This window comes from Tachysurus vachellii, chromosome 4, assembly GCF_030014155.1.
Source record: "Tachysurus vachellii isolate PV-2020 chromosome 4, HZAU_Pvac_v1, whole genome shotgun sequence".
NCBI lineage: Eukaryota > Metazoa > Chordata > Actinopteri > Siluriformes > Bagridae > Tachysurus > Tachysurus vachellii.
The window spans coordinates 19,035,327-19,062,602 of record NC_083463.1 but is presented as its reverse complement, the minus strand read 5'-3'; the positions used below and the strand labels follow the sequence as shown (position 1 = coordinate 19,062,602).

The 27,276-nt window shown below is 39.8% G+C and overlaps 1 protein-coding gene across 7 annotated transcripts in view; it reads right to left on the bottom strand.

Moving 5' to 3' along the window:
* Positions 1–26,281, bottom strand: part of tox2 (TOX high mobility group box family member 2) — a 102,777-nt gene extending 76,496 nt beyond the window's left edge. Inside the window, exon 1 of one of the 7 annotated variants that reach the window (XM_060868213.1) lies at positions 25,969–26,281. In XM_060868213.1, coding sequence (XP_060724196.1) covers positions 25,969–26,070 — 102 coding nt within the window. In that variant the 5' untranslated portion in view covers positions 26,071–26,281. The remainder of the gene's footprint in view (positions 1–25,968) is intronic. The other 6 variants (XM_060868214.1, XM_060868215.1, XM_060868216.1 and 3 more) reach the window with 6 other exon arrangements.
* Between the last annotated feature and the right edge of the window lie 995 nt (positions 26,282–27,276).

The window sequence follows — 27,276 nt, the reverse complement described above, 5'->3', positions numbered from 1 at the left end:
ACTGTAACTCACTCATGCTCTCTCTCTCGCTCTCTCTCTCTCTCTCTATCTCTCTGTCTCACACGCACACACACACACACGCACACACACACACACACACACACACACACACACACACTGGCTCTCGGTAGATGCATTAGAGTGAACTGCATTATTGCATTATTGTATTTAGCGCATAAGTCCGAGCAATCTCAACAAGAGATCTGACATGAGTGACAGGAAAAGAGCAAATCTTAAATTACACACTCAACTCCATTAAGAGAGATAAACCTCTCTATCTGGCAATGCTTTACACATACACAGTTTCAGACCATAAAAATAAATAAATAAATGACCCCTGTCCAGATCAGAGACATGTGTGGATTTCTCAATTTAGGACCTCTCTGCTCTTTTGATTTCATCTCAATTCCAGCCCTCTTGAATCGTGAAAGGAGGCTCGGATGCAGCGCGGCTTCGGTGCGGAATTGAGTGGCGTGAAACTGATTGGTGGCGTTCGTGATGAACGCTGCAAAATGGCTCGCTTGACAGTCGAAAATCCTGCCTTGTCATGCTTCTGTGATTAACTGATTTGCTAGAAGAAATAATTGGCTTGTGTTTGACACCAGCTCTTCCTCTACCAATAAAAAAAAAACTAGAGGGCTGACTCAAGTACAGCCTATTACACTTAGTAAGAAATGCCAATATCAGTCAGTAGTTATTAGGGCAAAGCAAGGCTGTAGTGTTTTGTATTTTTTTATTTTTTTTTTTGGCAAAAAAATAGCAATATGACACAAAAAGAAACCTGAATATAAACATATAGCGGATATGCTTTAAAAGGGGATTTTATCATTACTCCAAAAGTAATTGAACACCAAATCTAAAAACAAACAGTGTTTTCCATCTAAGGAAAAATATACGGCACTACAACTACACTACGATATGGCAGGGAACCCAGTGAGCACCGGAGTCATGGAGAGACTCTGGTTTTACTCGTCAAAAAGTATCTGTCAAAGTACAGCTATACTCCAGACACTTTCGGGTGATTTTCCCCGTATGAGATGTCTCTGCGTATGCCAGCTCAATAGCAGGCAGCTAAAGTTAGCACACACCCATGGCATGTGCAAGTGACCTCGTATTTTCCAGTGTGTGACATCATGTGTGTGTTCGGTTAAGAAAAGAAGAAATTAACTTTGTGGTCTAAAAATCGAAGATTGTGTACGTTTGTTTTTTTTTTGAAAAGGTAGTAATAATTTGTAAAACAGGAATTAAGTCTGCACAAAACATGCTTAGAGCACAGGTAATTTTCTATATGTGTGTGTATATGATCCAGTGTCAGGATGTGATTTGGACATGGTTTTGCCAAACAGCCACCTGGTGAGCAGTAATAAGGGCTGAACAGTAGGGTCATTGTGTGAGGGCTGGATGACCCATTTAGGGGCCAGTCAGCAAGTGTAGTGCGCTCACACACACACACACACACACACACACACACACACACACACACACGAGCATACACAAAAAAAGAGCCTGCTATGAGTGAGACATCTGGAAAGCCCAGGGCAGTGCAATAGGGCTAGATACAACTGCAAAACACAACCCACTAATTTTTATGAAGAAAAAAAATAGCATGTGAACGACTAAATTTCTCTATTTAATAACACAAAGCTGAGCAATTCGCACGGCAGATTCAGCAGCTACCTGTTTTTAACGTAACCTAGATTGTTTGTTTGTTATGCTTTACCAGAACAACACTCTTATGAGTCAGCAAGTTCATTTAGTCCAAACCGCAAACATCTGCATTCATGTAAACAGTGACTTGAACACGCGCCCTCTAGAGGTGTATAAGAGCAGTGCAGCCTGAGAAACAAGGAGGAGATAGACTGTAGAAGCTACAGCAATTGAGAAAAAAATATATATAATAGCAATAACACAAATAAATAATAATAATACACCTGGACGTTACGTCAAACACAATAACGTGCACACAATAACAGACATCTATCTGCCTGTATAGGAATTAAAAGAGCTGATTATTCCAAATTAGCATTCAAAATACATCTCTAGATCTCTACATGCAGTAGTGAAAGTTCAAAATGTATTCTGTAGTTTTAAAAAATGAGAAAACCGAACTAGAAAGAATACTAATGAATGTGAGTATATACAGAACAGTAACAAATGAATAGGGGGACAAATTGTATTAGTAATGTGTTATTCATTGTACGGCTTCATTAGAGTGTGTAAAACATGATTCTTCTAAAAGATATTCCATGAATTGTTGATTTGACGATCGCACTGGAGAGTACTGATATTACTGCTCCAAAATCATTCAGACAGTCAATTAAAAAAAGGGGGGGGGAAAAACTTTCTGGTCGTGATTTCTGCATCCTTCGTTCTAAGGTGCCGAGCGAACGTGATCCGTGGCAGCATTTCTTAGAGCGATCTGGTTTAAGCTGAAAGAGAGTGTGGCTATAAGGAAAGGTAGCATGGTAAAAAAAAGCAAAAAGTCTGAATCTACATAGTGTGGTGCTGTCCCATGCTGCTTAATCGATAAGTATCGATAAGTATACTAAATCGATAAGTAATCGAAACGAATAAGGAATCTGAATGTGAATCTGAGCGGAGTAGCAAAGTAGCAAAGTAACATGTTATATACAGTGTTGGATTACACAGGCAACTGGCTTATGTTACGTTCACACATTCAGTGACTCTCAGTGACAAAGCGACACGTTTACAAGGAGAGCGGCCGACATCCGGGGCCACGAGGACAGCGAGTAGATGTGGGCGTGTCCAGGGACACGACAAAGCTGATAACAGTTGAACTTTATGCAACTTGATGTAGTGATTACGAATGGGAGTGAAGACAGTAAAGGGAACGAGAAGTTTGTTTACTGCTTGTCCTTCATCTCGTACGATAGGATTCATATATACACACACTGGTAAATTTTCTATGCAAACACTAAATTTCCCTCCAGTATGGTTCATTTTAACACTAGTTGCAGCACCTCTGATAAACTTTATTACTACTGCAACCAACAGTAAGGAACAGTAACAAACAATCAGTCAGTGGTGAGGTTAGAGTCAACGTTCACTGTAACTAACAACAAAACTGTGATCACTAACAACCCTAGTAGAGGGGAAAAAAAAAATTGATTCTCTAGGAGTCTGAGATCCGTTTTGCAATTCGCTGGAAACGGCCATGAAAACTCACCCGTGGATTTGTAGGATGTATCAAACCCCACAACAGAATCTCTTGCCCAATCAGAGTGAAAAAAAAAGAAAACCACAAATATTCAGCACACATACAATGACTGCCTTAAGCAGGAAAGTTCTTGACAAAACAGAAGTTGCATTGTTCTTGAGCACTTTTGAACCAATTTTATTACAGTAAGGCATTCTTCTTGTTTACGAGCTCGAGCGGGCTAATGCACGGCCAAACGAAAGGTCAACGAGAACAACAGACAATACGATGGCAGGTGGAACGGATTGAACCTTGTGTTTAGGCATAACAAATCACCTCAGCATCAGAGACCGTGTTAAAATATCTGAGAAGGCGCTGCAGTCGAGGAGACAAACCACTGTCGAGATGAACAAGCTCTGATGACCCTTGTCGCTAGCTGTGGAACATGTGTTATTCATTTTTCAAAGAGGAACATTAGAGGTGTGTATGTGTGATACGCTCTGGGGAGATAAGGTCAAAAAGTCTACTGTAAGTATAATTGAGGGAGGTGATAGTGATAGAGCAGCTCGGTTAAGGCCCCCTTCAGGACCCCAAAGGTCACGAGTTCAAATCCCAGATGTGAAATTAGGATTAATGTTGAAACTATTGGTTCTGCTATTTCCCCCGATATTATGTTTCTAGGCAAGACCCTTCTATTAAACTTGGGCTGTAGCATTCCACCTTCATAAAAAAAAAACCACACACGCACACTTTTAGCTGCCATCATATTTGATTTCCCTTTGTAAACATAATCAGATTGTGAGCTCCGAAAAGATTTAATCAGCTGCACCCTGTTTTATTTTCTGTGTAATTAATTTGTGTAATAAGACAAAATATGTAAACTCCCAGAATGAGTCAGAAATTAGCATTCTTAATCACAGAAGATTACTTTAATAACTGGAAGAACGTGAGACGGCTGGCGCTGTTGCCAGCGAGTCGCACACGTTTACTTCTTCCAGCACTAGCATGTCTTTGAGAAGTGAGGACTTACTGAGAGAGAAGTGTGTGCTACAGGTGAGGAGGGTCTTGGGAACATTTTGTATTTGTATCGTTTATTCCTAATGACCTTGGTGATAAAAATAGTAGAACGGAGAGGAGTGAGACCTCAGAGAGATGGTCATGATTCACAGCAGTCACAGGAGACCAAATGATACAATGCATAAACACTGTATTGTACTCGCTCAAGAAAAGAGAAAGTCCCAATCAGCACAAACACATGTACCATCCTGCGTGGGTTCCTTCCTTTCCTTTTGTGTGTGTGTGTGTTTTATATTTTTTGGAGACCAAACATACCAATAAGCATAGAAACATTATACATTTGTCTAAAGATTATTTTCTAAAAAATAAAAAATACAAAAAAGAATAAAATAATGTTTTTATATTATATTTCAGTGGAGACCAAATATCCAGACATAAGTAGTAATAGTTTAGACCTTGTAGAAATATAAACAACTTTTATTAAAAAAAATTAATTAATTTTAATTTGAAAAGTGTATTGTGTGTGTGTGTGTGTGTGTGTGTGTGTGTGTGTGTGTGTGTGTGTGTGTGCGCTGTAAATGGTCATGAGCATGTAAATAAGGCCTTGATGATATTACATTTATACATTATAGGTATATTGTGTGTGTGTGTGTGTGTGTGTGTGTGTGTGTGTGTGTGTGCTGTAAATGGTCATGAGCATGTAAATAAGGCCTTGATGATATTACATTTATACATTATAGGTATATTGTGTGTGTGTGTGTGTGTGTGTGTGTGTGTGCTGTAAATGGTCATGAGCATGTAAATAAGGCCTTGATGATATTACATTTATACATTATAGGTATATTGTGTGTGTGTATGTGTGTGTTTTACAGTTTCATGAGTGAATGATGAGCCTAAGGGCTTGTTGAAGGTTTTTTTGTATCCTGGCTTTATACACCAGCTGTTACGCTTCTAATCCCAGGGCTCAAGCATTATTCTCTCTCTCTCTCTCTCTCTCTCTCTCTCTCTCTCTCTCACTCTCTCTCACACACACACTCGCTCTCCCTCTCTCTCCCTCTCTCTCTCTCTCTCTCTCTGTTTCCTCATAAGCTGTGCCTTGTTACTAGACCGTTCACTCAGCAATTCTGTCCCTCGTCACTCTCCCTGTCTGTCTCTTTTACATGATCACTCTTTGTGTCCTTTGGCCAAAAATATGACAATAGCAACACTTCCATAGACTTTAGTGAGTATTTCTGTGTTTGTGTTTTTCTCGGTGCGTGTTTGAGGCACATGAAAGCATCACCCCACGCATACCCGCAGGGCCTTGGCAAACATACGCCACTTTAGCCTCTCTCTCTCTCTCTCTCTCTCTCTCTCTCTAAATATTAGCTAGCTATTCTCTCATTCGATCGCTGTAGGAACTGCATTCTCAAGGCGAAACACCGGCTTTGCGAATGGCTTTTGATGTCTGATTTCAAATGCTATTCCAGATGGCTGCTGGATTAAGACATAGTATAGGTTTCTCATCAGAATACAGAGAATGCACCGTCAGAAAAGGAAGAAGAAGAAGAAAAAAAAGCAGCTTTGTGTTGTACAGTGATGTACGCAACATTAATAAAGAGAAGGGCTTCACGAGTTGTTTGTGTGGTGATTTTGACTGCACACAATAGTCCCTGTATGTGATCCACTATACACCGTACAAGTCAGCACCAGCCATCATTTTCATTCTATTCAGTGTCAGTCATGTGCAACCTCTCCCTGTGTGTTTTTGTGCATTTATCATCATGTGTCTGGATTAGTTTTACATGTTGCACTTATTACCAGAACATCTCTGAATAATAAGCCACCAAATCCACCATGTCAGTCATTTTTTTCTTTATTTTTCAACTTTTTTCTTTTACAAGGTGGCCAGTTGCATGTCTAAAAACACGGATCTATTTTGTTTGTTTTTTTACTTCAACAAAAACACATTAGAAGAAACCCCATATAATAAATCTATATGTATTCGAATTGTTATGTCAGAAAAGTTTCGGTTATGTCCTATGGTGAAAAAGAGGTTTTGTACCTAGTTTTCAGTGTATCGATACTCACACGATAAGATAAACATGTGTTTGTATGTTTACATGTTTTGGCCAGGCTTCAAACTTGGAACAATAAACAAACAAACAAACAAACAAAAAAAAGCTTTTAGGTACATGTTTGAGCTCTAAGCAGAGGTACAAACTATGGACATCTCCTAAAAATCAAGCACGACTAAAGCCTCAAGGAAAAGTCTCAAAGAATTCGTATTGTGACGATCGGCAAAAGGAGACCTTACCGCATACTAATAAATAACTGTGGTCTAAAACCAATTGTTTTAATTTCATTGTCCAGCCCCAGATACTCTTCATTACCTGAACTGAAAGCTGGCATCATAGACAGTACCCCTTAGAGCCAAAAAATAAACCTTATATCACTAAAATAGCTTGAGCTTATCTGATAGGACAGGGACACAAGAATGCTATTACTGCAGTGAGAGAAGTTTGAAAGAAAGCCTGGAATAAATGCATTTGTTTACACGTGTATGTGTTCTTTGTGCCTCGCTCTCTTTCAGAGGTCCTTATCTGACACCTTTTCAACTGACACGCCTCTAACTTCCTTAAAACCGCAGTCGGGTGGTCAATAAAATCACGTACGATAAAGGCCGTGTTGAGCAGCTTGGAAATGAAAGAAAAGAAAGACATGATATATTTGTATTAGAAAGCCTTTCACGTCATGCTCTAAATAGTGCTCAATAATCGCGGTGCTTTATCTAACAGATTCAGCTGAAATATATTTACAAGCCCTTAATCAATATTAGAGCATCTGTTTATTAAATGCCGTATTAAATGCGTCAGAGCGAAGTGGGCCTGAAGAAACGCAGCGTATTTAATAGGACTTTGCTGAGAAAGCACATTCACATCTGAGCTTGCACTTCTTACCTATTACAATTCCCAGAGTCTATCTGAACATTGTCATAGTGTCCTTGCTATTCGAGCAGGGCTGCTATTTTCCCTCTTCACCTGACTTCTTCTATTCAGCTACAGAAGGCTACTTGCACTCTGTCATTAAAGCACGTCGGTGTCTTTTTGCACATTTCCAGCAACTGGTTTAGCTTCTGGTGTTTTTTTATTCATGTAAAGCTATATTACAGTGCTGAAGAAGCGCACACCGGATGTATGTTTAGTAATGAATGAAAGCAAAAAAAAAGAGGATAATAGAGATTTACTATAAATAAAAAACTGAATGTTTTAAAGAGTTGCGTCACAGTTTCCAATATGCAGCAGTACAGAAGCGAGTTTATAAAGCAACCATACATCAATAATTGATTAAAAAAAAAAAAAAAAAAAAAAAAAAAAAGGAAAGGAAGTAATGGGTTACAGATTAGAAAAAGTACTGACTTTGTACCTTAAAAATGTCAAAGTACTGCTGGAGACTAACTCAATTCTAAACTCATTTAAAACCTAAACAAAGAATTTAAATATTCAATTCCCCCTACAGCACTTTTTTAAAAATTCCTTCTCTCTCTCTCTCTCTCTCTCTCTCTCTCTCTCTCACACACACACACACCCACACACACACACAGTCAGTATATAAGATGGATGCATGCATATTGGCAAGCTGCCAGTTTGGACATGAAACACTCCAAAACTACCCAGAACATCCAGCCTGACATAAACCCTGCCATAGGTGCTGTGGTTTAGTCCAACTCGGCTTAGACGGGCTCTAAAATAAGAGCGTCTCATCAATGCTTCGACTGCGCTGCATTACATGCTCCCCTCTTTTCTCCTAATCATAGCCAACAGCAGGGGAGTAAATTAAGGGCACTTAAAAAGAACTGCTAGACCAAAAGAAGCAAAAAAAAAAAAAAAGAATGAAAATACAGATTAAAAGTCAAAGCAGGCTAGTACAATCTGGCTTTATTGATTAGTCTCTTTTAAAAAAAAAAGTGTTAAGAGACCTGTTTGTTTGGCTCTGCTATGTTAAGAAAAAAAAACTCAGCCAGAGGAGGACTTGCTTGAGACCAGATGTCAGCAGCAGCCGTGCCACTTTCGCTTGGCTCTTGTAATTTGAAGTTTACCCTGTGCTGCCGAGAGCTGTAACCGCACTTGGAAAAACAAACATTTTATCTCGTTTTCACGAGGGTCAGAGGTTGGAGAGAGTGCAGCCTGGGAGGAAAAACATGGCAGCGGAGGAGAGAGCCTTCTACAAAAATGCATGGCTGTGGGTTCGATATAATTACAGAACAACAACGTGCAGAGTTACTCTATTGTAGCAGTGGGTCGAGTCTGAATATACAGTAATGAAGGAGGAAAAAAGAACAGAGCTTGATTGGAATCTAGGTAGGTGAAAAAAAAAAGAAATACGGTGGAGCCGCTATCCAAAGAAGTCTTAATCACAGACTGGAAATTTGTCCTGAGACAGACAGACTGACTGACTGTCTTTATGTTTACATAAAAGCAGAGCTGTACCTCCAACAAAATGTTAAGAAAAAAAAGCCACAGGATTTCTTTACCAGAGCCTGCAGACAATATGGTTCTACAACACACACACACACACACATGCACAAAGCTCTAGTATTAAAGACAGACATAGTATATATAGTTCTGATCAGTATCTGAAACTATGCATCTTCACTGCCTGTGAAGAATAATTACAGAAAAATATCTTCCTCTGCACCTTTTTGTTTCACCGTTAACAAAAAGGCATTTACTGGCCAATTAAGTGAAACTGTATAAAAAAAAAAACTAAAATGCTTTCCCAGGATGCCGAGCGTATGATAAAGACAGCTGTCAGTTCCTGTGCCATAGTGCCTCTATGCTCTATGTGATTACCAACCCACACGTACCCCAACATCCTGCCATTCACACGAGAGAGAGAGAGAGAGAGAGAGAGAGAGAGAGAGAGAGAGAGAGAGAGATAAAGAGAGAGAAAGAAAGGACAGATTCCAGTGTCTTTGTGTCAAAGATTAGGAGTGATTAGGAGTGAGCTGGAATGAGAGAGCTCTCTGTTTGCACTGTGATCGTACATTATCTCTGCTACAACAACACATCACATTCCTCACTAGTACACACACCGGTGTGCATGCACACACACACACACACACACACACACACACACACACACACACACACACACAAAAACACACAGTGAGAGCTACAGCATTGATGGGCTGAAACTTAAAGAAAAATTAGAACTAAACCTTCTATTTCCTAATGCAATGCTGTGATACACTGAAAAGAATAGATATGTACATGGGCATAAAGAGAGAAAGAGAGAGAAAGAGAGAGAGAGAGAGAGAGAGAGAGAGAGAGAGAGAGAGAGAGAATATGTACAGAAAGTGTGTCATTAATAGCCATGCTCATGCTGTAAGTGGCACACTGAGGTGGTTTGTGTGTTCCTGGGAGGGTCCCTGCACGGCCCAAAGTTCACACTTCAGCAGGACAGTCATCTGTGAATAGACTAATAATAGCGTAAAGGGGATTTTCATTTTGGAGTCTCAGATAGGCAGCAGTCTATAAACGTGATAACATGAGCAATACCGTGACAGAGTTATCCATAAGCAAATAAATGTAAATTTTGTATATGTGAACATTTAGCAGAAAAAGGATCATAGATGACAAAGCAAGTTAGTTAGTCAATAGCATGTACAGTACAGTAAGCCAGCAAGCTACAATAAGTATGTTTGCATGACTGTGTGTGTGTGTGTGTGTGTGTGTGTGTGTGTGTGTGTGTGTGTGTATGTGTGTGTGTGGCCTTGGGGGTAGCTCCTCCTGGAGGCCCCAGGCGATCCTAAGCTAGGCTTAAAGCCAGTCAGCTCTGCCACTGTTTGCTCAGGACATGCCATAGGAAGCTAAGACAACTGCCTGTGTTTGCCCAAACCCTGCTCTCTCTCTCTCTCTCTCTCTCTCTCTTTTCCTCAATAAAGCTCGGCAGTGCATTCCTCCCCTCCGTCCACACCACTTGCCCGCTCTGTTTATTTATCCCATATTCTCCTGCTCAGCCTATGGAATCTCCACAGCTGTCTGTCCACTTCTCAGAAACACTGGGAAGAAACGAGAGCACTGAAGTTCCACGTTTATTCATTTCTGGAGGTCCTTGTCTTCTTAATGTGCCACAAATGTTGCAATCATTTGAAGAAGAAGAAGGAGACGCCCTGGATGTAGCATGAACCTCTTAGAGTAGCGCAAACCTCATCATGTGAAACTTGTTGGTCACAGTTCAACTTAACTTGCAAACTTTCTGGTTGTTCCCTGTTAGTTATTAGTGTAATGTTTTGGGTCAAGCTCTCTTGGGTACATGTCAAACAGTTACCACATGTCCTTCACATTTCTCCCGGTCAAATGTTTTGATAATCCGCAGAGATAGACAGACTATCAGCAACGTTCAACTCATGTCAAACTTTTTGCTACATTACAGGTAGTCAAACCTCCATGAAATTGTCTCTCTCACTCTTTTTTTCGTTACACTAGACACATTTTCCTCTCCTTTTTTTAGTTCCTGATAAAAGAGGATGATGAGAGTCCATTTCACACTGTTCAGCTACATTCTATTATGGTACACTTTGACGGCGAGTAACCGAAATAACTCCTCCATATAAAACAGTACCAAAGCCTGCGATTACTTCATGCTAATGCTGCACGCAGCTCGTTCGGGGCTAAACCTATTCTTTTTATATTGAAAAGGCTCATGGTTAATAAAACACAATCATCATCTAAAAATAAATAAATAAATAATTTAAATAAATAAATAAACATCCAAAAACCAAAAACTGTTGTTAGCAGAATGAAAACATGAACTTCACTCATCAGGCTAATGCACATAAAACTCCAAACAAACACAGCATTCAATATTATTATTATTATATAAATGTTATCATTTAAAAAAAATACATTTTAATGGCGGGGGAATTATTCGTAAACAACAAATCCCTTGTTTGAAAGAAGTATTTTTATTTATTTTTTTTTAAATACCAGACACAGATCTTTAATTTTTCCAAAAAAAGATAAGCTACAGCTTAAACAGTAGCATGAAAAACATGAGCTAGCATACTTGCGCTATGTTTAATCTTCTATTTTGAATTCATGACTTCATGACACACACGGTCCCAGAACAATGTAGTCCTTCTTCATGTGAAAAGCTACATCTAACAAAGGTTTAAACAATTTGAACTTTTCAGGATAGAAAGCAGTAAGCTTGTGTTTTTAAAAACAAAAAACAAAAAAAAAAATACAGAAAATGCAGAACAAAAAAAAAGCACTGAGCAAAGATATTGAAGCAAACACTGTTCAAAAGCTTAAACTACAAGTTTGCAGGTCTCGCTGAAAAAGCCACAGATGAGAAAGGTCTGCAAGCGGGTGGGCTAAAATAAGGCGAGCAGTTTCATTGTATTTATGTAACGCTTCCTTTAAAAAGTCCCTCATCAGAGCAACACAACACTGAGAACTACCAATCATTTGCTGGGAAGAAAACACACGATTAGTGTATACAGTGGTAAATTTGAGTATTTTTTTTCCTCCTTTATTTTTTAAAGGCTAATACTGATGCCATTATGTTTATGGTGAAATGGGGGCGATTATGTAAAAATATTCACTCGTGAGAAGTTGATACTCGCATTCCTTGCCTAGTTTTATATAGACTTTTATTTCATTACCTTTATTTATTTCCCCTAGAGGAATTGTGAAAGAGAACTGTAACAACTGGAGGATTACACGGGGTGGAATAGCGACGGCCGTAAATCATAGGAAGGCCATTAGAAACCTCAGTTATCTGCTACCAAGTCAACATCCCTGATGCCCATTCTGGAATTACAGCAGCTCTACATGCCTTCAACACACACACACACATACCCACCCACACCCACACCCACAAACACCCCTGTATATATTATACTGTATATACATACATCAACACAAACACACACACCTACCTGTATATATATATATATATATATATATATATATATATATATATATATATATATATATACATACATACATACAGTCACACACACATACACACACATGCACACACACGCACACTTGTGCAGGGGTTAAAACACTTCCTGACCAAGAAGTGCAATACTGAAAGCCACATACACGTGGGTGACAAAGAAACTGTGCTAACTGCGAGATGCCATCCTGTTTGGTTGAGGCTCTGCTGCCACAAAGATATTTCCCATTTCAAACTTAGCCAAGAAGCCATATGTACCAGCCGGTCCAAAACAATGGCTTTGCCTATAACGGAAACCAGCACACATAAATGCTTTTCATGTCCATGGCACCGGTTTGAAAGGCTGCACAATAACAGCGCCGCCCGTCTGCTCGTTCATCACGACTGACACGCTGCATGCTTTTAATACTAAAGAAAGGAATATCAAACAAACCTGTGTCAGTACTATTAAACAGCAACACTTGTGTTCGGCAGCTTTGCATGAGATTCTCTTGAGGCGCAAACGAGTTAAAGCCTCTTTAGCTTTTTGTTCCTCTGTAGAGAGAAGAGACATCAGTCAGCACTTTATGGGTTCTGAGTTCTTAACCACGCTGGGTGGACTAGAACAATAAACCTCTGTCTTTAAAGTGACAGTCGGAGTGTGGCAACATCTGGTGGCAGGGCTCATTTTGGGTTTCCACACCGCTGATTGACATTATAGTCGTCGGAAAAAATAATGTGCCCCAAAAAATATCTGTTACGCCCTACAGTCTATGACCCGCCATTTCTTCCTCTTTGGTTTTCACCCCACTGATTGACACTGCAGAAAAATTATGAAAAAATAAAATTCCTTACTCGCCAAGGTTCACCTTCCCCCATTGATATAATGAGGAGCAGGGGAAATGTGATGCGGGGGAGGTGGTGGCAAGGGGGAGGTTGCAGGGTTGGGGGGGGTGGCTAAGGGTGCTGTTGTAGCTACTGCTGAACCCATCACCACTTCCTGGAGTTGGTGGGGGTGTGTTAGAGCCCCATGGCATACCACTGTAGCTGTAAGACGAATGGGTAGGAAACGCAGGCCCACATCAAGGACTGACTGATCCTGATCAAAGTGCCTTAAAACACTGAAAGGGGACCGAAAATTAATTGTCCTTGTTTTAGTTGACTTGTTTACTTTGGGGTCATATTCTAGCAAATTACTAAGCTTACTAAGCGAGATGAATTTTCACTCACAATGTTCTGTTCCTAAAGCAGACATGCTAAAAGAAGACAGGAAAATGTGGATGTCCACCATTTGAGGAATGTTGTCGGGCTGTGAATATTGTTCATTGAATATTGCTCGGTTCTGCAGTAACGTGCAGCAAACCGTACTAAATCATAACATCATATTATTATTATTTTTTCTTTTTAATATCCTGTTACAACATTTTACAACCAAAGGTTTCATTGTCTTTTCCGGCTGCGCAAATATTTTAACCTGCCTCCTCTCCTCTTCAGAAAATTCTTCAGAGTGCTCCCTTGCCTTTATATGTTCACCTGCAGTGCTTCTACACAAAAAAAGCATTAATCTGGACAGATATTGTTATATAATAAAAAGTGTAAACATCACTGGATCACTGCAAAATCCTGAATAGATGATTAAATGGCTGTTGAAGGAACCAACTCATTACTAATCATGCTAGCACCAGAACTACTGTACATTACCCATCAGCCGCTGAATGTCACATGCCTCACCAATCTCGTTCACCTGTGTCGATTATAAATAGTTAGCAGCACTATTTATATTCTTGTTGTCGAGCTTTTGTCTTTGTAGTTGTTGTTTGTATCTTGTATTTCCTCTACGTTCATGTTTACAGCTCTTGGTTTCAGGTGTATTGTTTGGAGGGTTGTTTGTTTGCACTTTACCTAATAAATTGCTTGCCCTTGCATCAGCCTTCGCATCCCATTCGTGTCCCATTTCATTCTGCGGAATGTAACTATGAGTGAAACTACAAGGGTCAAGCATTTCCCTTGATCCTTTAAATGGAGTTTTACCTCGCGAAATACAAGGACTATTCACACACAGCATCATTAACTGCCAATAAGGCCTTTACAATGCAAACGCTTAGATTCACAATTGACCAATCAAATCATTCCCAGTCATCAAGACAGAATGTATTCTGCTTTTGTGGCACCAGGAGCTACTGTGCTAGATTATGAGCTGTGAGATCTTCTCTCAGTTGGCCTTGGCATCTCTACAGATTCAAAGGCTTTTCTTTTTACCTCTGCAATTTCAGCAAATTTCAACAGAAGCCCATGGTGTTCTTTTCCCCATGGATGGAAATCATTATTATTTACAGTGTGCATTAGTGAATCAGTGTGCTATTCAGCGTCCAGCCAGCAGCCATTCAAAACCCAAGCCCCACACACGAGGGCTCCAACTCTGTCTTTCTGCCAAGGCCAATTAGTGCAACGCTGGGTTAGCACTCCTACTGCTACTGGTGAGCCTTGGCAAAACAGCAGAAACATGCGCTAGATTTTACACACACACACACACACACACACACACACACACACACACATATATATATGTATATATATTTTTTTTACAACATTTTACATTTCATTTACGGCATTTAGCAGACACCCTTATCCAGAGTGACTGAGGGTTAAGGGCCTTGCTCAGGGGCCAAGCAGTGGCAGCTTGGTCCTGGGGTACAAACCTATGACCTTCCCATCAGTAGTCCAACACCTTAACCGCTGAGCTACCACATCCCTATATACAGTATGCTCATATCCTTTTATACTAGTGGATGCGGTTGTGTTCAGAATGAACCAATCATATTCATTCTCATGTTCTCATTCTCAGTAATTATCATACAGCTGTTATCAATTCAATTATTTTGAGTAATCGCAAATTAAGATCAGCCGATTCTGTAGGATTTACTTTACATCTTCTTGGTTTTATCTGACTGCCTGAGCCATGGCACAGTGCTTACAGAGCAAGTACAGTATCTCACTTGTTGAAAGCCATCGATCAGGAGAGGGGTATAAAGGATTTCCAAAATATTAGATATACAGAGAAACACTGTGAAAACCATCAGCATCAACAAAGAGAGAAACTGGAGCAACAGAGTAAAATCACAAAGAACAGGACGTCCCACCAAAGGTTATAACAGAACAAGACAAAAATATACCAAGAGACCTACAGCTACATTAAAGGAAGAGATGCATGAAAATCTGACAAGAACTGATTACTGTGCATGTGACTGCAATCTCCTGTTATTCACATGTCTGGGATAAGGGCTAAGGTGACTAGACAGAAGCTCTTTCTCACAAAAGAACATCACCCCAAACCACATGGCACAATGCTTCATGTTCCAAATGGTTTAATAAATCCAAAATTACAAAAGGAGTGTTTTGGGTGCAGCATGGTGGTGGCTGCATCATGCTGTAAGGCTGCTTTTCTTCAGTCAGACCTGGGATTTTTTTTTTTTTTTTATCAAGGTGGTGGGAATCATGAATAGATACAGATACCAGTCAATTTAAGTTCAAAACCTTCAGGTGTCTGCTAGTGAGCTGAAGATGAAAAGGAATTTCACCTTTTAACACGACAATGACCCAAAGTATACAAATCAACAAAGGAACGGCTTAACCAAAAGAAGATCGATGTTTCTGAATGTCCTAACCAGAGCCCAGACCTGAATCTAACTAAAACTCTGTGTGCTGACCTGAAGTGGGCTGTGTGCAGAAGCCATGACAGTTTGATGAATATAGAATGTTTTCACAGAAAGACTGAGAAAATATTGCCAAGTCAAGATGGGCCATGCTGATAGACTCAAACCCAAAACCACTGGGTGGTGTAATAAAAACCAAAACTGATCGAATAGAAGCCTTTATTTTGTCAGAAAGAATTTCACTGTGCTGTAATGTATTTCTTCACATATCCCAGAGCACAAGGTCAGCTATGATACAGCACCTGTGGAGCAGAAAGGGTTAAGGGCCTTACTCAAGGGCCCAACAGTGGCAGCTTGGCAGTGCTGCGGCTTAAACCCTAATCCTCTGATCAACAACCGAGAGTTTTAACCGCTCAATAAAGTATTAGTTTAGAGGTGTGCACAATTATGCAACCAGGTTATTGAACGTTTATTATCTGTACTTGTTTCCCCTAAAGTGTCTGATTGTTTTTCGCTTTATTTGCATACTTTGCAATTTCCCATTAAAGGTGGAATCAGTTGATTCAGTTTGGTTTCATTTCTACATCTTAAAAACCTACCGTTTTAAACGGGGGTGTGAAGACTTTTTCTATCCATTCTAGGGTTTCATTTCTGGCTTTGCACATCAGATTACTTGCTGTTCACCAAATCTCTTAACGTGAATAAAGAGCACAACAGCACGACATGTTTATAAGAAATACATAAAAATATATGAAGAAAGGAGGCTGCGACTGATTTGTTTTAGCCGAGGCCACAGGTTACATAAATGTGACATAAATCAATCCTATCAGTGACAGATTACACAGAGTGAAACGCCCTGTAGTTTGCTTTGCTTCTGCATCCATAACACGTCATCAGCGGTTATTGAGAAGGCGCTTGTAAAATATAGTCATGGGGTAATGAACGTGAAAGAGGTGGATTATTATCATCCTTTATTCTCAAATGTCGTTGGAAAAGAAGCTAAAAACAGATAGACTATGCACATATTGTCTAGTCAAAGTACAAATTACTCAAAATGACAGATGACAAAACAGTTTAGTGAGGGTTTTTTTGGGGGATTTCTTTATTTTTTTTTATTTTTTATTTAACAGTTACAACTTTTCCGTTCACCATTTTTGGTATGTGGAGGAAACCTGGCATGAAGCCAGTTGGGGGATTAGAGAGTTAAAACAAAATTAGAAATCATGAATGCAGATTTCTTTCAGACTTATCTGTCTCCAAATGTGTGTGTCTGTGTGTGTGTGTGTAATTGTTAGAGATTGTGATATAATTCATTAATCAACCCTAATTTCATTGTTGGGCTAGTGATCGATTTGAATATTTGATCCTTCATCTACACACATACAGTATAAGCCTCAAAACATTATTAAGCCTTTATCCATTGCAATTTTAGTTTCATAACAGAGTGGTGTGGAGGTGAGTTATCTTGTTTAACTAGCTAAGGTAACAGGAACTATATTGTGCTTCCTCACAGATAGTTATGAGCTCCCAAATTACTTTACAATGGATACACTGAAATGAGAGAGAGAGAGAGAGAGAGAGAGAGAGAGAGAGAGAAGAGTCCTGCCTTGGATTTTACACCTTGCAGCTATAATTAAAGTTTAATCAAACTTAAGATCGACCTCATTTGCAACTCACCTTTCAAAGCTCACCCAGTGACACACACCGGTGTACAGTGTGTATCTCAGTGTGTACAGTCAGGGTGGAAAAATTCTCTCTGCGCTGAATCACGTACTGTTACACTGAGCTAAATTACTGCGTGACCATGTGTTAAGACTGAGACACACACGACTGCGTGATTTTGTTTAAAGTCTCAAATGTTTATTTACTGATAGCTAGAGTTTATATCTGCTGCGTGTCTTTAGATAAGACTGTACAGTAGCTCACAATACAATAACGAATAGCTTTCAATTAAAAAGTGATATTTGAAGCATAAACCATAGAAAATAATTCCACCCTATACATCGAAAATACTGTTAAAATATATTAAAATAATATAATTCTAGGGGGCACGGTGGCTTAGTGGTTAGCATGTTCGCCTCACACCTCCAGGGTCGGGGTTCGATTCCCGCCTCCACCTTGTGTGTGTGGAGTTTGCATGTTCTCCCCGTGCCTCGGGGGTTTCCTCCGGGTACTCCGGTTTCCTCCCCCGGTCCAAAGACATGCATGGTAGGTTGATTGGCATCTCTGGAAAATTGTCCCTAGTGTGTGATTGTGTGAGTGAATGAGTGTGTGTGTGTGCCCTGCGATGGGTTGGCACTCCGTCCAGGGTGTATCCTGCCTTGATGCCCGATGACGCCTGAGATAGGCACAGGCTCCCCGTGACCCGAGGTAGTTCGGATAAGCGGTAGAAAATGAATGAATGAATGAATATAATTCTATATAAATATTATAATGTCAAAATAATTTAAAACATATAAAGTTTAAACTTTAATGAAATAAATTAACTTTTCAAATGAAGTTTTCTTATGACAGATTTGGTCATTGATTGCTTTGTAATAATAATAATAATAATAATAATAATAATAATAATAATAATAATAATAAAAAGAAGAAGAAGAAGAAGAAGAAGAAGAAGAAGAAGAAGAAAATGTATTTATGCTAAAAACACTAAAGGTATCTCTTAAGGTTGCTGCAATATTTAGATGCATGTACGGTTTGTTCGTGTATTGCTGTAAATATAATTAAACATATGAACAAAACCCACAGGTTATACACTAATTTATTGAAATGATAGCTTCAAAACCTTTAAAACCGGAGTCAAGTTTCCGCTGTGATGATGTTCACAATATCACGTTCAACATGTTCCTCGTCCTGTATATTAATATTAAGTGATATTAGGTGGAAGGTGTACGTCTACTCTGTAATGTCTGAGTGGCCGACAAGGTGAACGATAACAGCGGAGATTTCGCGCGACACTCAGCAATTAGATAATGTTTGGTCATTGTTTTCCTTCAAACTAGAACATTTTGAAAGGTTTCGTTTTAACGACTTCCAAAGTAGTTTATGCTGAGCGAGTGGAAACGTTAAGCTTGGGCGGATCGATTAAGCAACTTTATACGTTTGTCAAAAGGAAACTCAGCTTCACATCTACCTCAGCAGGAGATTTCAGAGGAAAGAAGCCACATAATGGGGGCGAATTCAGGGTGCTATGATGTCGTTAGAGAAGGCAGTAATTTCTTTAATACCCCTGGGCAGGGTAGACGAGCGTTTTAAAGGATACGCAACAAAAATTCTTCAGTTTTACAACAGAAAATTAGAGTTATTTTAAGAGTACATTAGTAAAAAATATATAGAAAATATATCAACAGGAACAAGTTTTTTTTAAATAATTCTATAATCGATTATATTGATAATATTTGTCAGCTGCATGCATCAAATTAAGAGGGGATCGATGAAGTGGACATTTTTAGCCTCTAGGACCCGTAAGGTCAACTTTATGGCCCTGCATATCTCAGCCGAGTGGCATAGCGCGCACGCACACACACACACACACACACACACACACACACACACACACACACACACACACTAGTGAATGGCTCTGACTCATGCCGAATGCAGAGTTCTCACCATGGGAAAAGTGTCACCAGACGTAGGATACGCATCGTAACATTTCACTTTTCCCCTTAACTGCACACTATGTGGTTTACTACTCCTTTCGAAGCAAAACACCTTTATGGTTTCCTTTTTTTATAGAAGTATGAAAGGTATAATTTGCTCACTGCGAAATACGTGACAACATATAATTTGGCTTAGAGACAGAGATTTTCACAAGTATTTTGGACGTTTTATCTAACATTCTCGAAGGCCCACCGAATCATTTTCACACGAAAAGAGGAATTTGATGACTATCATTTCAAACTCATAAATATTCCTAACAGAGCTGATCCTTTTGTGCTCTGTCTCTACCGTTTTTATCCAGTAGTGTATTCCTCGCTTTATAATATGAGTGGTTTAGCTCTTTGCCTGGTGAGCATAACAAGCTTCTCTCCACTCAGAATGAATGAGTAACCCAAAGCAGCCTCAATTTTCACTCAGTTAGTCTGTCTCTCAGTCAGTTAGACTGCTTCTTTCTGCCTAATTACCCTTGCCATGTGTAAAGTGGAGAGCTGTGGGCCAACACTTCATTTTATACGCACTTGCATTGTATCGGCCTCATTCAGAGGTGAAAGGATCTGGCAAAAGTATCTAAATATAAATGCCATCTTATTTTCCACTATGGTTGAGTCATGGGGGGACATATTGACTGTAAACATGGTTGCAGGCAATCAGTTTAGGAAAAGAGGAACAAGCACATTAATTGTACACGAACAGCAGTTTACTAGCTGATAGCGAGTGCAACCGGCTGGATGTAGAGCAGGAAGAAGAAAAAAAAAAACAGACTCCTGGATTTTATAGAATAGGGAAAGAAGAAGGTATCAAACTATAGAAAATGGAATGTTTTGTGTGTGTGTGTGTGTGTGTGTGTGTGTTTGTGTGTGTGTGTGCGTGTGTGTGTGTGTGTGTGTGTGTTTTAAATCAGTACGATTGTACACCTGGGGCTTATTCCGATTGAATCATATGCTCCATAGATCTTGCCTCAGGGTGTATTATCAATGTGAGCACATTACACACACATGCACACACACACACACACACACACACACACACACACACACACACACACGCACAGCAGTGTGCATTATTATTCTGATTAGGGGGTTAAACACAAGGTGCATGGAACCTCTGAGTTTCCATGAGAATTTTCTTCAACATTTTTAAAAGGATTTTTCTCCTCTAGTAAGAACTGTGCAGATCAAACTGCAAGCCAAGCAGAAGTAAACCAGTAGCTAATAGCTAGTCTAGCAAAGAGACATATGCTGGATCAGTCTCATGGTGGTGCCGTCAGGCAGAGTTTTAGCGTTAAGCCCATTTATTGAGAAACGTGACTCTTTTTTTCCTCCGATATCTTGACTTAATGGGAACAAACTTACAAGTTGGACCATTAAGCCCTGCCTATTTCTATTTTCAGCTCGATTGCAGAATATGAGAACGCTCCTTCGCAAATCCTTCGCAAGTCCTAGGATCTTTGGTGTATCGTCATAAGGTTGGTCTCAAAAACACTCAATTATGAATTAGCATTTGCACAAGGTGATTGGACCCCTAAATCACTCCTTGCAGCAATAATAATTATTAGTATTAAATTGTTCTTGTTGATGTCATAGATCCATTATTAAATCATGTAATGTAGTGTGGGTGCTTTGGATGCTTTTTATTGGTTGTTTGTCATTTTACAGTTGCTACATACATCTTATATGAAGGAGCCATATATACATGCTGCTAGATTCAGTGCTCTGCTACCCCTTTCCAGTAATTGCACTGCTTTGGAGTTATTTTTAGTTGCTTAAGTGGACAAGTAAAAGCTAGAGAGAAAGAGCGAGAGACAGAGAGAGAGGGGGGGGGGGGGGGTTTGAATAATGTGCTGAGTTCACTAATGGGGCTTCAAAGTATCCTTAAATGAATCAAGGTCTTTTACAGTCATCAGACAGGTAACAGAGAACCTGTCAATCCCACCCACACTCTGATTAGTGATTCAGACTGAACAACGGGGTAAAGAAAAAAAAAATCTGGTCTGTCATTTAAAGTTTAGCGTAACTTTATATTGATGGGAGAAACTTGGGCCATATGCTTTAGGTTCAGTTTTGACAGCTGGACACTGGTATGTAATTAAACAGTGGGCTCGTAGTTTGCGTCTGGTTAATAACTTCTTCTTTTCGTTATATCCAGCATAACATGAAACAAAAGCACTTTTTTTCCCATATGGTACTGTTTTCCTACACTTCATAATAGAGAGGATTATATCTCAAAATAGGTTTCAGGTTCTATTGTTTACTGTAAATGTTTGAAAAACTTTTGTACTGCCACTCTTGTGTCTAAATATCCTTGCTAATGGCCAAAAGTGCTTTAGCATGCTCATAACTGCGTAACGATATTGCTGAGCTTGGTAGGGCTGATTACATTCATGCTATGTTTGCCTGATTTGTCTCATTTAATCTGAATGTTTGGGTTGTAGTGCATTTCGGGTTCTATACAATAAGGTTAACGGTGGGGTATGAGGTGGAGTGGGGGGAGGGGAGGTTGGGAGCTGAGGAGGGTTGGGGGGGCAGTTGCTTGGGTTGGAGGCTGTTATGGGGGCGCCTCTCCTAAACTTTCCAACTTCGTATTTTTTGCGAAGTGAACAAGCCTGAGGCTATATGCACAAATCATAATGCATTCAGCAAATATTCTCTGGACAAAACATGCATTTATGAAGAGATGGCCTTTACTGGAGGAATGCATAGAGAGTATGCTTAACAAACAATACACCCACACACGAGAGAGAGAGAGAGAGAGAGAGAGAGAGAGAGAGAGAGAGAGAGAGAGAGAGAGTAGATATAAAATGAATTTGTGCATTTGAGAGAGATAATAGCTTTCTATATTACCACTGTACAAAATGGTTGCCACTCTGTTATAGCTGCTAGCTAATCTCAGTTCCAGCAAAACTGAGTTCAACATGAACGCATAGATAAACTGCAACTGAACAGATCAGAAAAAGAGAAGAGTGCCTACAGTTAAACTCCTTCAGTTTAGGCTAATCTACACAGGAACAAACATGACTTGAATGTGAAATATGTGTCAACTTGAAAAATCCAGCTCATCTATGTGACTCTGTTGTTAGAAACTTGTGTTTTTTTTTGCTTTCAGCATCTTACAGTTTAAGCTATACAAGCTGTCTCATAGCATGAACCTCACAGGATGTATGACATAAGTCATCAAATGATCATTTGACTGCTTGTTGTCTATTCGATCAGTTCCTCAGTTACTGCATACTGATGTCCTGTAATGCTAACTGTGTTGGGTCTTCTGTGTAACGGAAGTCAGCGTGAGCTACACTGCACTTGGTATATTCGAAGCTATAAAGAATAAAGAAGTTCGACAAAGAAGTTTTATTTTCTTGTGTTTGTGAAATACAAGCAGTTTAAGCTTCTTATGTGCATGCAAAGCTGTTTCCTATATTTTTTTTATGTAATGCACACGTTTTTGGATTCCTGTTCTAGGCCTTTATTAGAGTGTGCAAGCCTATATCTGTTCTTGTGTACAATTACCATCACTTCCATCCAAATGCTGCTGTAGAAAGGTATTTTGAATTTACTATAGCAATAAGTGTGACATTATTTATTCCTCAACATCCATCGCTTTCAGGTGAGCTAGAACTAATCCAGGTTTTTCATTCTCTACCTTAAAATGAGAAACTGGCATGCTCTTGCTAGTGTTGGGTTTCTATACGTCCATAACCGCCATTTCCACTGCAAGAGCCAGTGTTCGGTGTTCATGTGTAGAGGTTTAAACACAGCAGCTAGTGCATTAACATTAGCAACAGGAAATGAGAGCCACCTATTATGGTTGGCCTAGTTTTGCAGAACCATTTCCGGTTCAAGGGATACCACAGAACCCCAATGCATATCTAGATGTTCTTATTATGCACATGCGGGCTCCAATAGGATGCACAACCTCCCGGCCACATTTGAACATTTGCTTTATTAATGCAGGCTTGCATAAAGGGTCTATTGTGGCCGAGAGAGAGCAGACGTTTCCCTTCAAATTTGCTGCAAAATGTCCACTTGAAAAAGATCATTTTTCAGCATGTGCAGTCGGCATACTGTACCCACTCTTGGCTCGCCGGCTGATCTTTTCCATATGTTCCAACCCACAAGCTAAACTCTGCGACACACTTCTATAAACACACATCACCAAATTATGAGTTACTTACAGGGGAAATGGGGAGTTTTAAGTGCAGTACCGCAGGGTGAAGAGCAAAGCAATACGACTTGTACGTCAAAACCTTCCATCCATTTTGTATCGTACATCACTTTGCTTACAGTTCTCTCATCATGTTTCTGACTTATTTATTGTCCTTTATCTAAGAGACTATATATGTTTGCTCACATCTTATTTGCTCAGGGAAGTTTAAATATGCTAATATTATTAAAGTATGTTTTGCAGCCTTGATTTTTCTTTAACAAATGTCCAGTGCATGTATCAGACTTCAGCTTGGATGCGACTCTAGAAACTCTCTTGCGAATAACCGTTACATAGCACCGGGATGAACCGCTGACAGCTGACACAACATGATTGGTTTGGTGGCATATCGATCTCAGATGGCTTTCTGCTTAATGTACTGACCTCAAACGTTCAAATGCAATTTCACCACTGAATCATTCGGCTTATTAATTAAAACATGCGATCGGTCTTAAAACAACAGTAAGTACAATCCTCACAATCTGGGCTTTGGTTGCATTCGGTCAAATGAATATGAATTGTAACAGTAGAGTGTACGTACTTTATTAATCCCCAAGGGGAAAATGTATATATATGTATTACTGTATTTCATCACATCATTAAATAAATAAATAAATAAAAAACTAAGGCAATGTATTAAGCATAATAAAAGCATTCAAATCTTTATTAATATCTGCATGCAAAATAAAAACCAAAAAAAAAAAAACATTATTTTCCTCATTCTGTTAAAAATATCTACAGGTACAGACAGTTTTAGTGCGAGTCAAAGACAGACAGTAAATACAAGTGGAACCAGAGCTCTGTAAAGTAAAGTAAAGTAAAATAAAAACATAAACCAGCTTTAAACTAATGTTCCCCATCACGTACAAGCGTATTATCCGATTTTAAAGCCCAAATGAGCCTAAAACTACATTTTAAACACGTCTCAACGCTGTGTATGGCGATGTGTTTTGGTTGGAAGTGAAAGCTGAATTCACTCGAAGTTAACAGTGCCCAAAACAGCATATATACATATAGTATATAAACACAATGCGTAAAAATCCCACTCGTGTTAACATCTAACTGTCTCACAGCCGTGTATCTGTTCGGCTTTAAAGGACCTGCGGCGATACACACTTGGAACACACACCTATTCTCATCTGATACAGTATAATAACATGTATTAGACTATTACGCCCTGTGACTATACATCTGTCCGGGACGCACGTGCCAAACACGACACATGTATAACTTCAGTGTTGTTTTGATTTAGTCCTAGTGACATACAGGTAGCAGGAGCGCGCGTGCACGCCTGTTTGACCATACCAGACTAAATAAGATGATGGGATCTGGTGAGAAACGCGTGCTTATGGTTGTTTATTTGAAGCTTGAACTGTGTTCATCGTAGTCCCGTGTTTTCTACATCGCCCTTTCGCTGACCAATAACTGAATCCGATTAGGAACGAATTAGACCGGGCGGTAATTAATTAATTGCTGGACTCTGTGTAGCACGTGGAGCTACGACTACGTCACCGCAGCGCCGTTTACAGGGTTAAAGTGGCATCAGCACTAAACTCACGATACTGTAGCAAAAGGAGAGACAGAATAGCGTTAAACACGACGCGTTTAAAAACTACAAATAAAAAGGAATCGTTTGCATGAAGACACTGTAATGCACGTGCACCGTAAAATACCTCGTTCTAAAGGGAAAAATCACCCGGGAATAAAAAAGTGCCGTGATATTTATGACAAGTCATTTTAAGCATCCGAAACCTTGCTGTAAATTTCGTTTCCATCAACTCTGTTCCTCTAAGAAAAAAACAAAAACAGAAAGTTTCATGTTTCGACACGACCGGACGCGTGGAAATGCTGTAGCTCGAAAACCCTGCGATTATTTTCTTATTTCGGGGAGCCGCGTTTCCCCTGAGACGCGACGTCAAATTCAGCCACGCGCGCTTGTTTTTGTTGTGCCACCAATTAGCCAATAGTCAGAGAGCACCGAGCGCTCGCTTTTTTCCGCCAACATAATTCCTCTAAAGTCCAACTTATGGACATTTGGACATGCTTTCTCCTTACATCCCGTGTTCTGTTACTCGTCCCCAGACCACGCGTTTTTGTTTTTTTTTCCCCTACACGGAACTATATTGACGCGTCTCGCGGGCGTTTTGCAATCCTGAAATGCGCAAATAAACAATTGGAAATAAGGGGAGAAAAGGACAAGAGTAGCTTTCCAACTTCCGCACAAAGAGTTCGGCTCGCGCGGTTATGGAGGCTCCGGGAACGAACGAGAATAAAAAGTAAGTCGGTGCGCAAGAAGAAGAAAAAAGAAGAAGAAAAAGAAGAAGCAAAGCATTGTTGCACTTTGGTTATTACCTTGTTGCAGTGGTAATAGTCCAGAGAGGCGAAGCTGGAGTCGGTGGATAACGTGCAGGAGCCCACGCTCGAAGGGGGTGCAGGATAAAATCTCACATCCATCGCCTGCTCCGCTCCACTGAAGGCATGAAAACAGGTTCAGCGTCTACGAGTCAGTCTCTCAGTCTCTCTCTCTCTCTCTCTCTCTCTCTCTCTCTCTCACTCTCTCTCTCGAGCGCGCGCGCTTGCTCTATTGTTAACCCAAACAAAAAAGAAACAGAACGATTGAAAGAAGAAAAAAAGGGGTTGAGTCTCTCTCTCTCTCTCTCTCTCTCTCTCTCTCTCTGTTCGCGGTTTTTCACTTCAGCACGATCAACACATCGGTTGTGCCTGAGGATGAGGATGATGAGGATGAGGAGGTTGTACTGACTTGTTTAGGTTCGGACCGAACGCTAAGTGTTTATTGAAGTTCACTTTTTAGAAGCTAAGAGATGCTGCACCTTGCTATCAAAGTGGATGTAAAGCACCACTGCAACCCTGATAACTACTACTGCGTGTGTCCTTTTCATAAACACAGCGCAGACATCCGGTGTGTTTGGGTTTTTGGTGTTAATTCACGCACTCGGTGTGTAGAAGCAGGAGACCGGCGTCCATGCGGTCAGGTTCCATGGGAAACGCCAAGCGACCCCTGCTGGTGGGAAACGTAACAGAAAGGGAGAGAGAGATACAGAGAGGGAGAGAGATACACAGAGAGAGATATATAAAGAGAGGGAGATACAGAGAGAGAGAGAGATACAGAGAGAGAGAAAGAGAGATACAGAGAGAGAAAGAGAGATCGGTTTGACAGACATCATTAGCAGAAGGTGAAACCGGAAGTGGACAGTGCATCGGCTAAACAAGCTCAAGACAATATGGCTACACTTTGATTTCCCTAATCAGACTGATAACGTTCTAGGATTTCTATTATTTCAATGGATTCTTGTTTGGCCTTCATTCAATTAGTCCTCTATGTATGAATTCATTTACAGTTAAGAAAATGAAATGAATTATGCCCAAATCATAACCCCTACAGACTGCCCCGTCTTATATCTATATTTATAAATACATGCCTATATGCTTCGCAGTATTATTCATGCACATGTGTATCAGGCAATATACTTTATTTTTTGACAATATAATAATTTGAGAGCATTTTAAAGAATGATTGACAGCATTTAACTGTGTATTATTACGACGTTAAATATCACAGTACGTGTGTACGTGAGGTCTGCTTTTGGACTGGATTTTGAGCTTATTGATTAAACACATTTGAAAAACTAGCTACTGTTG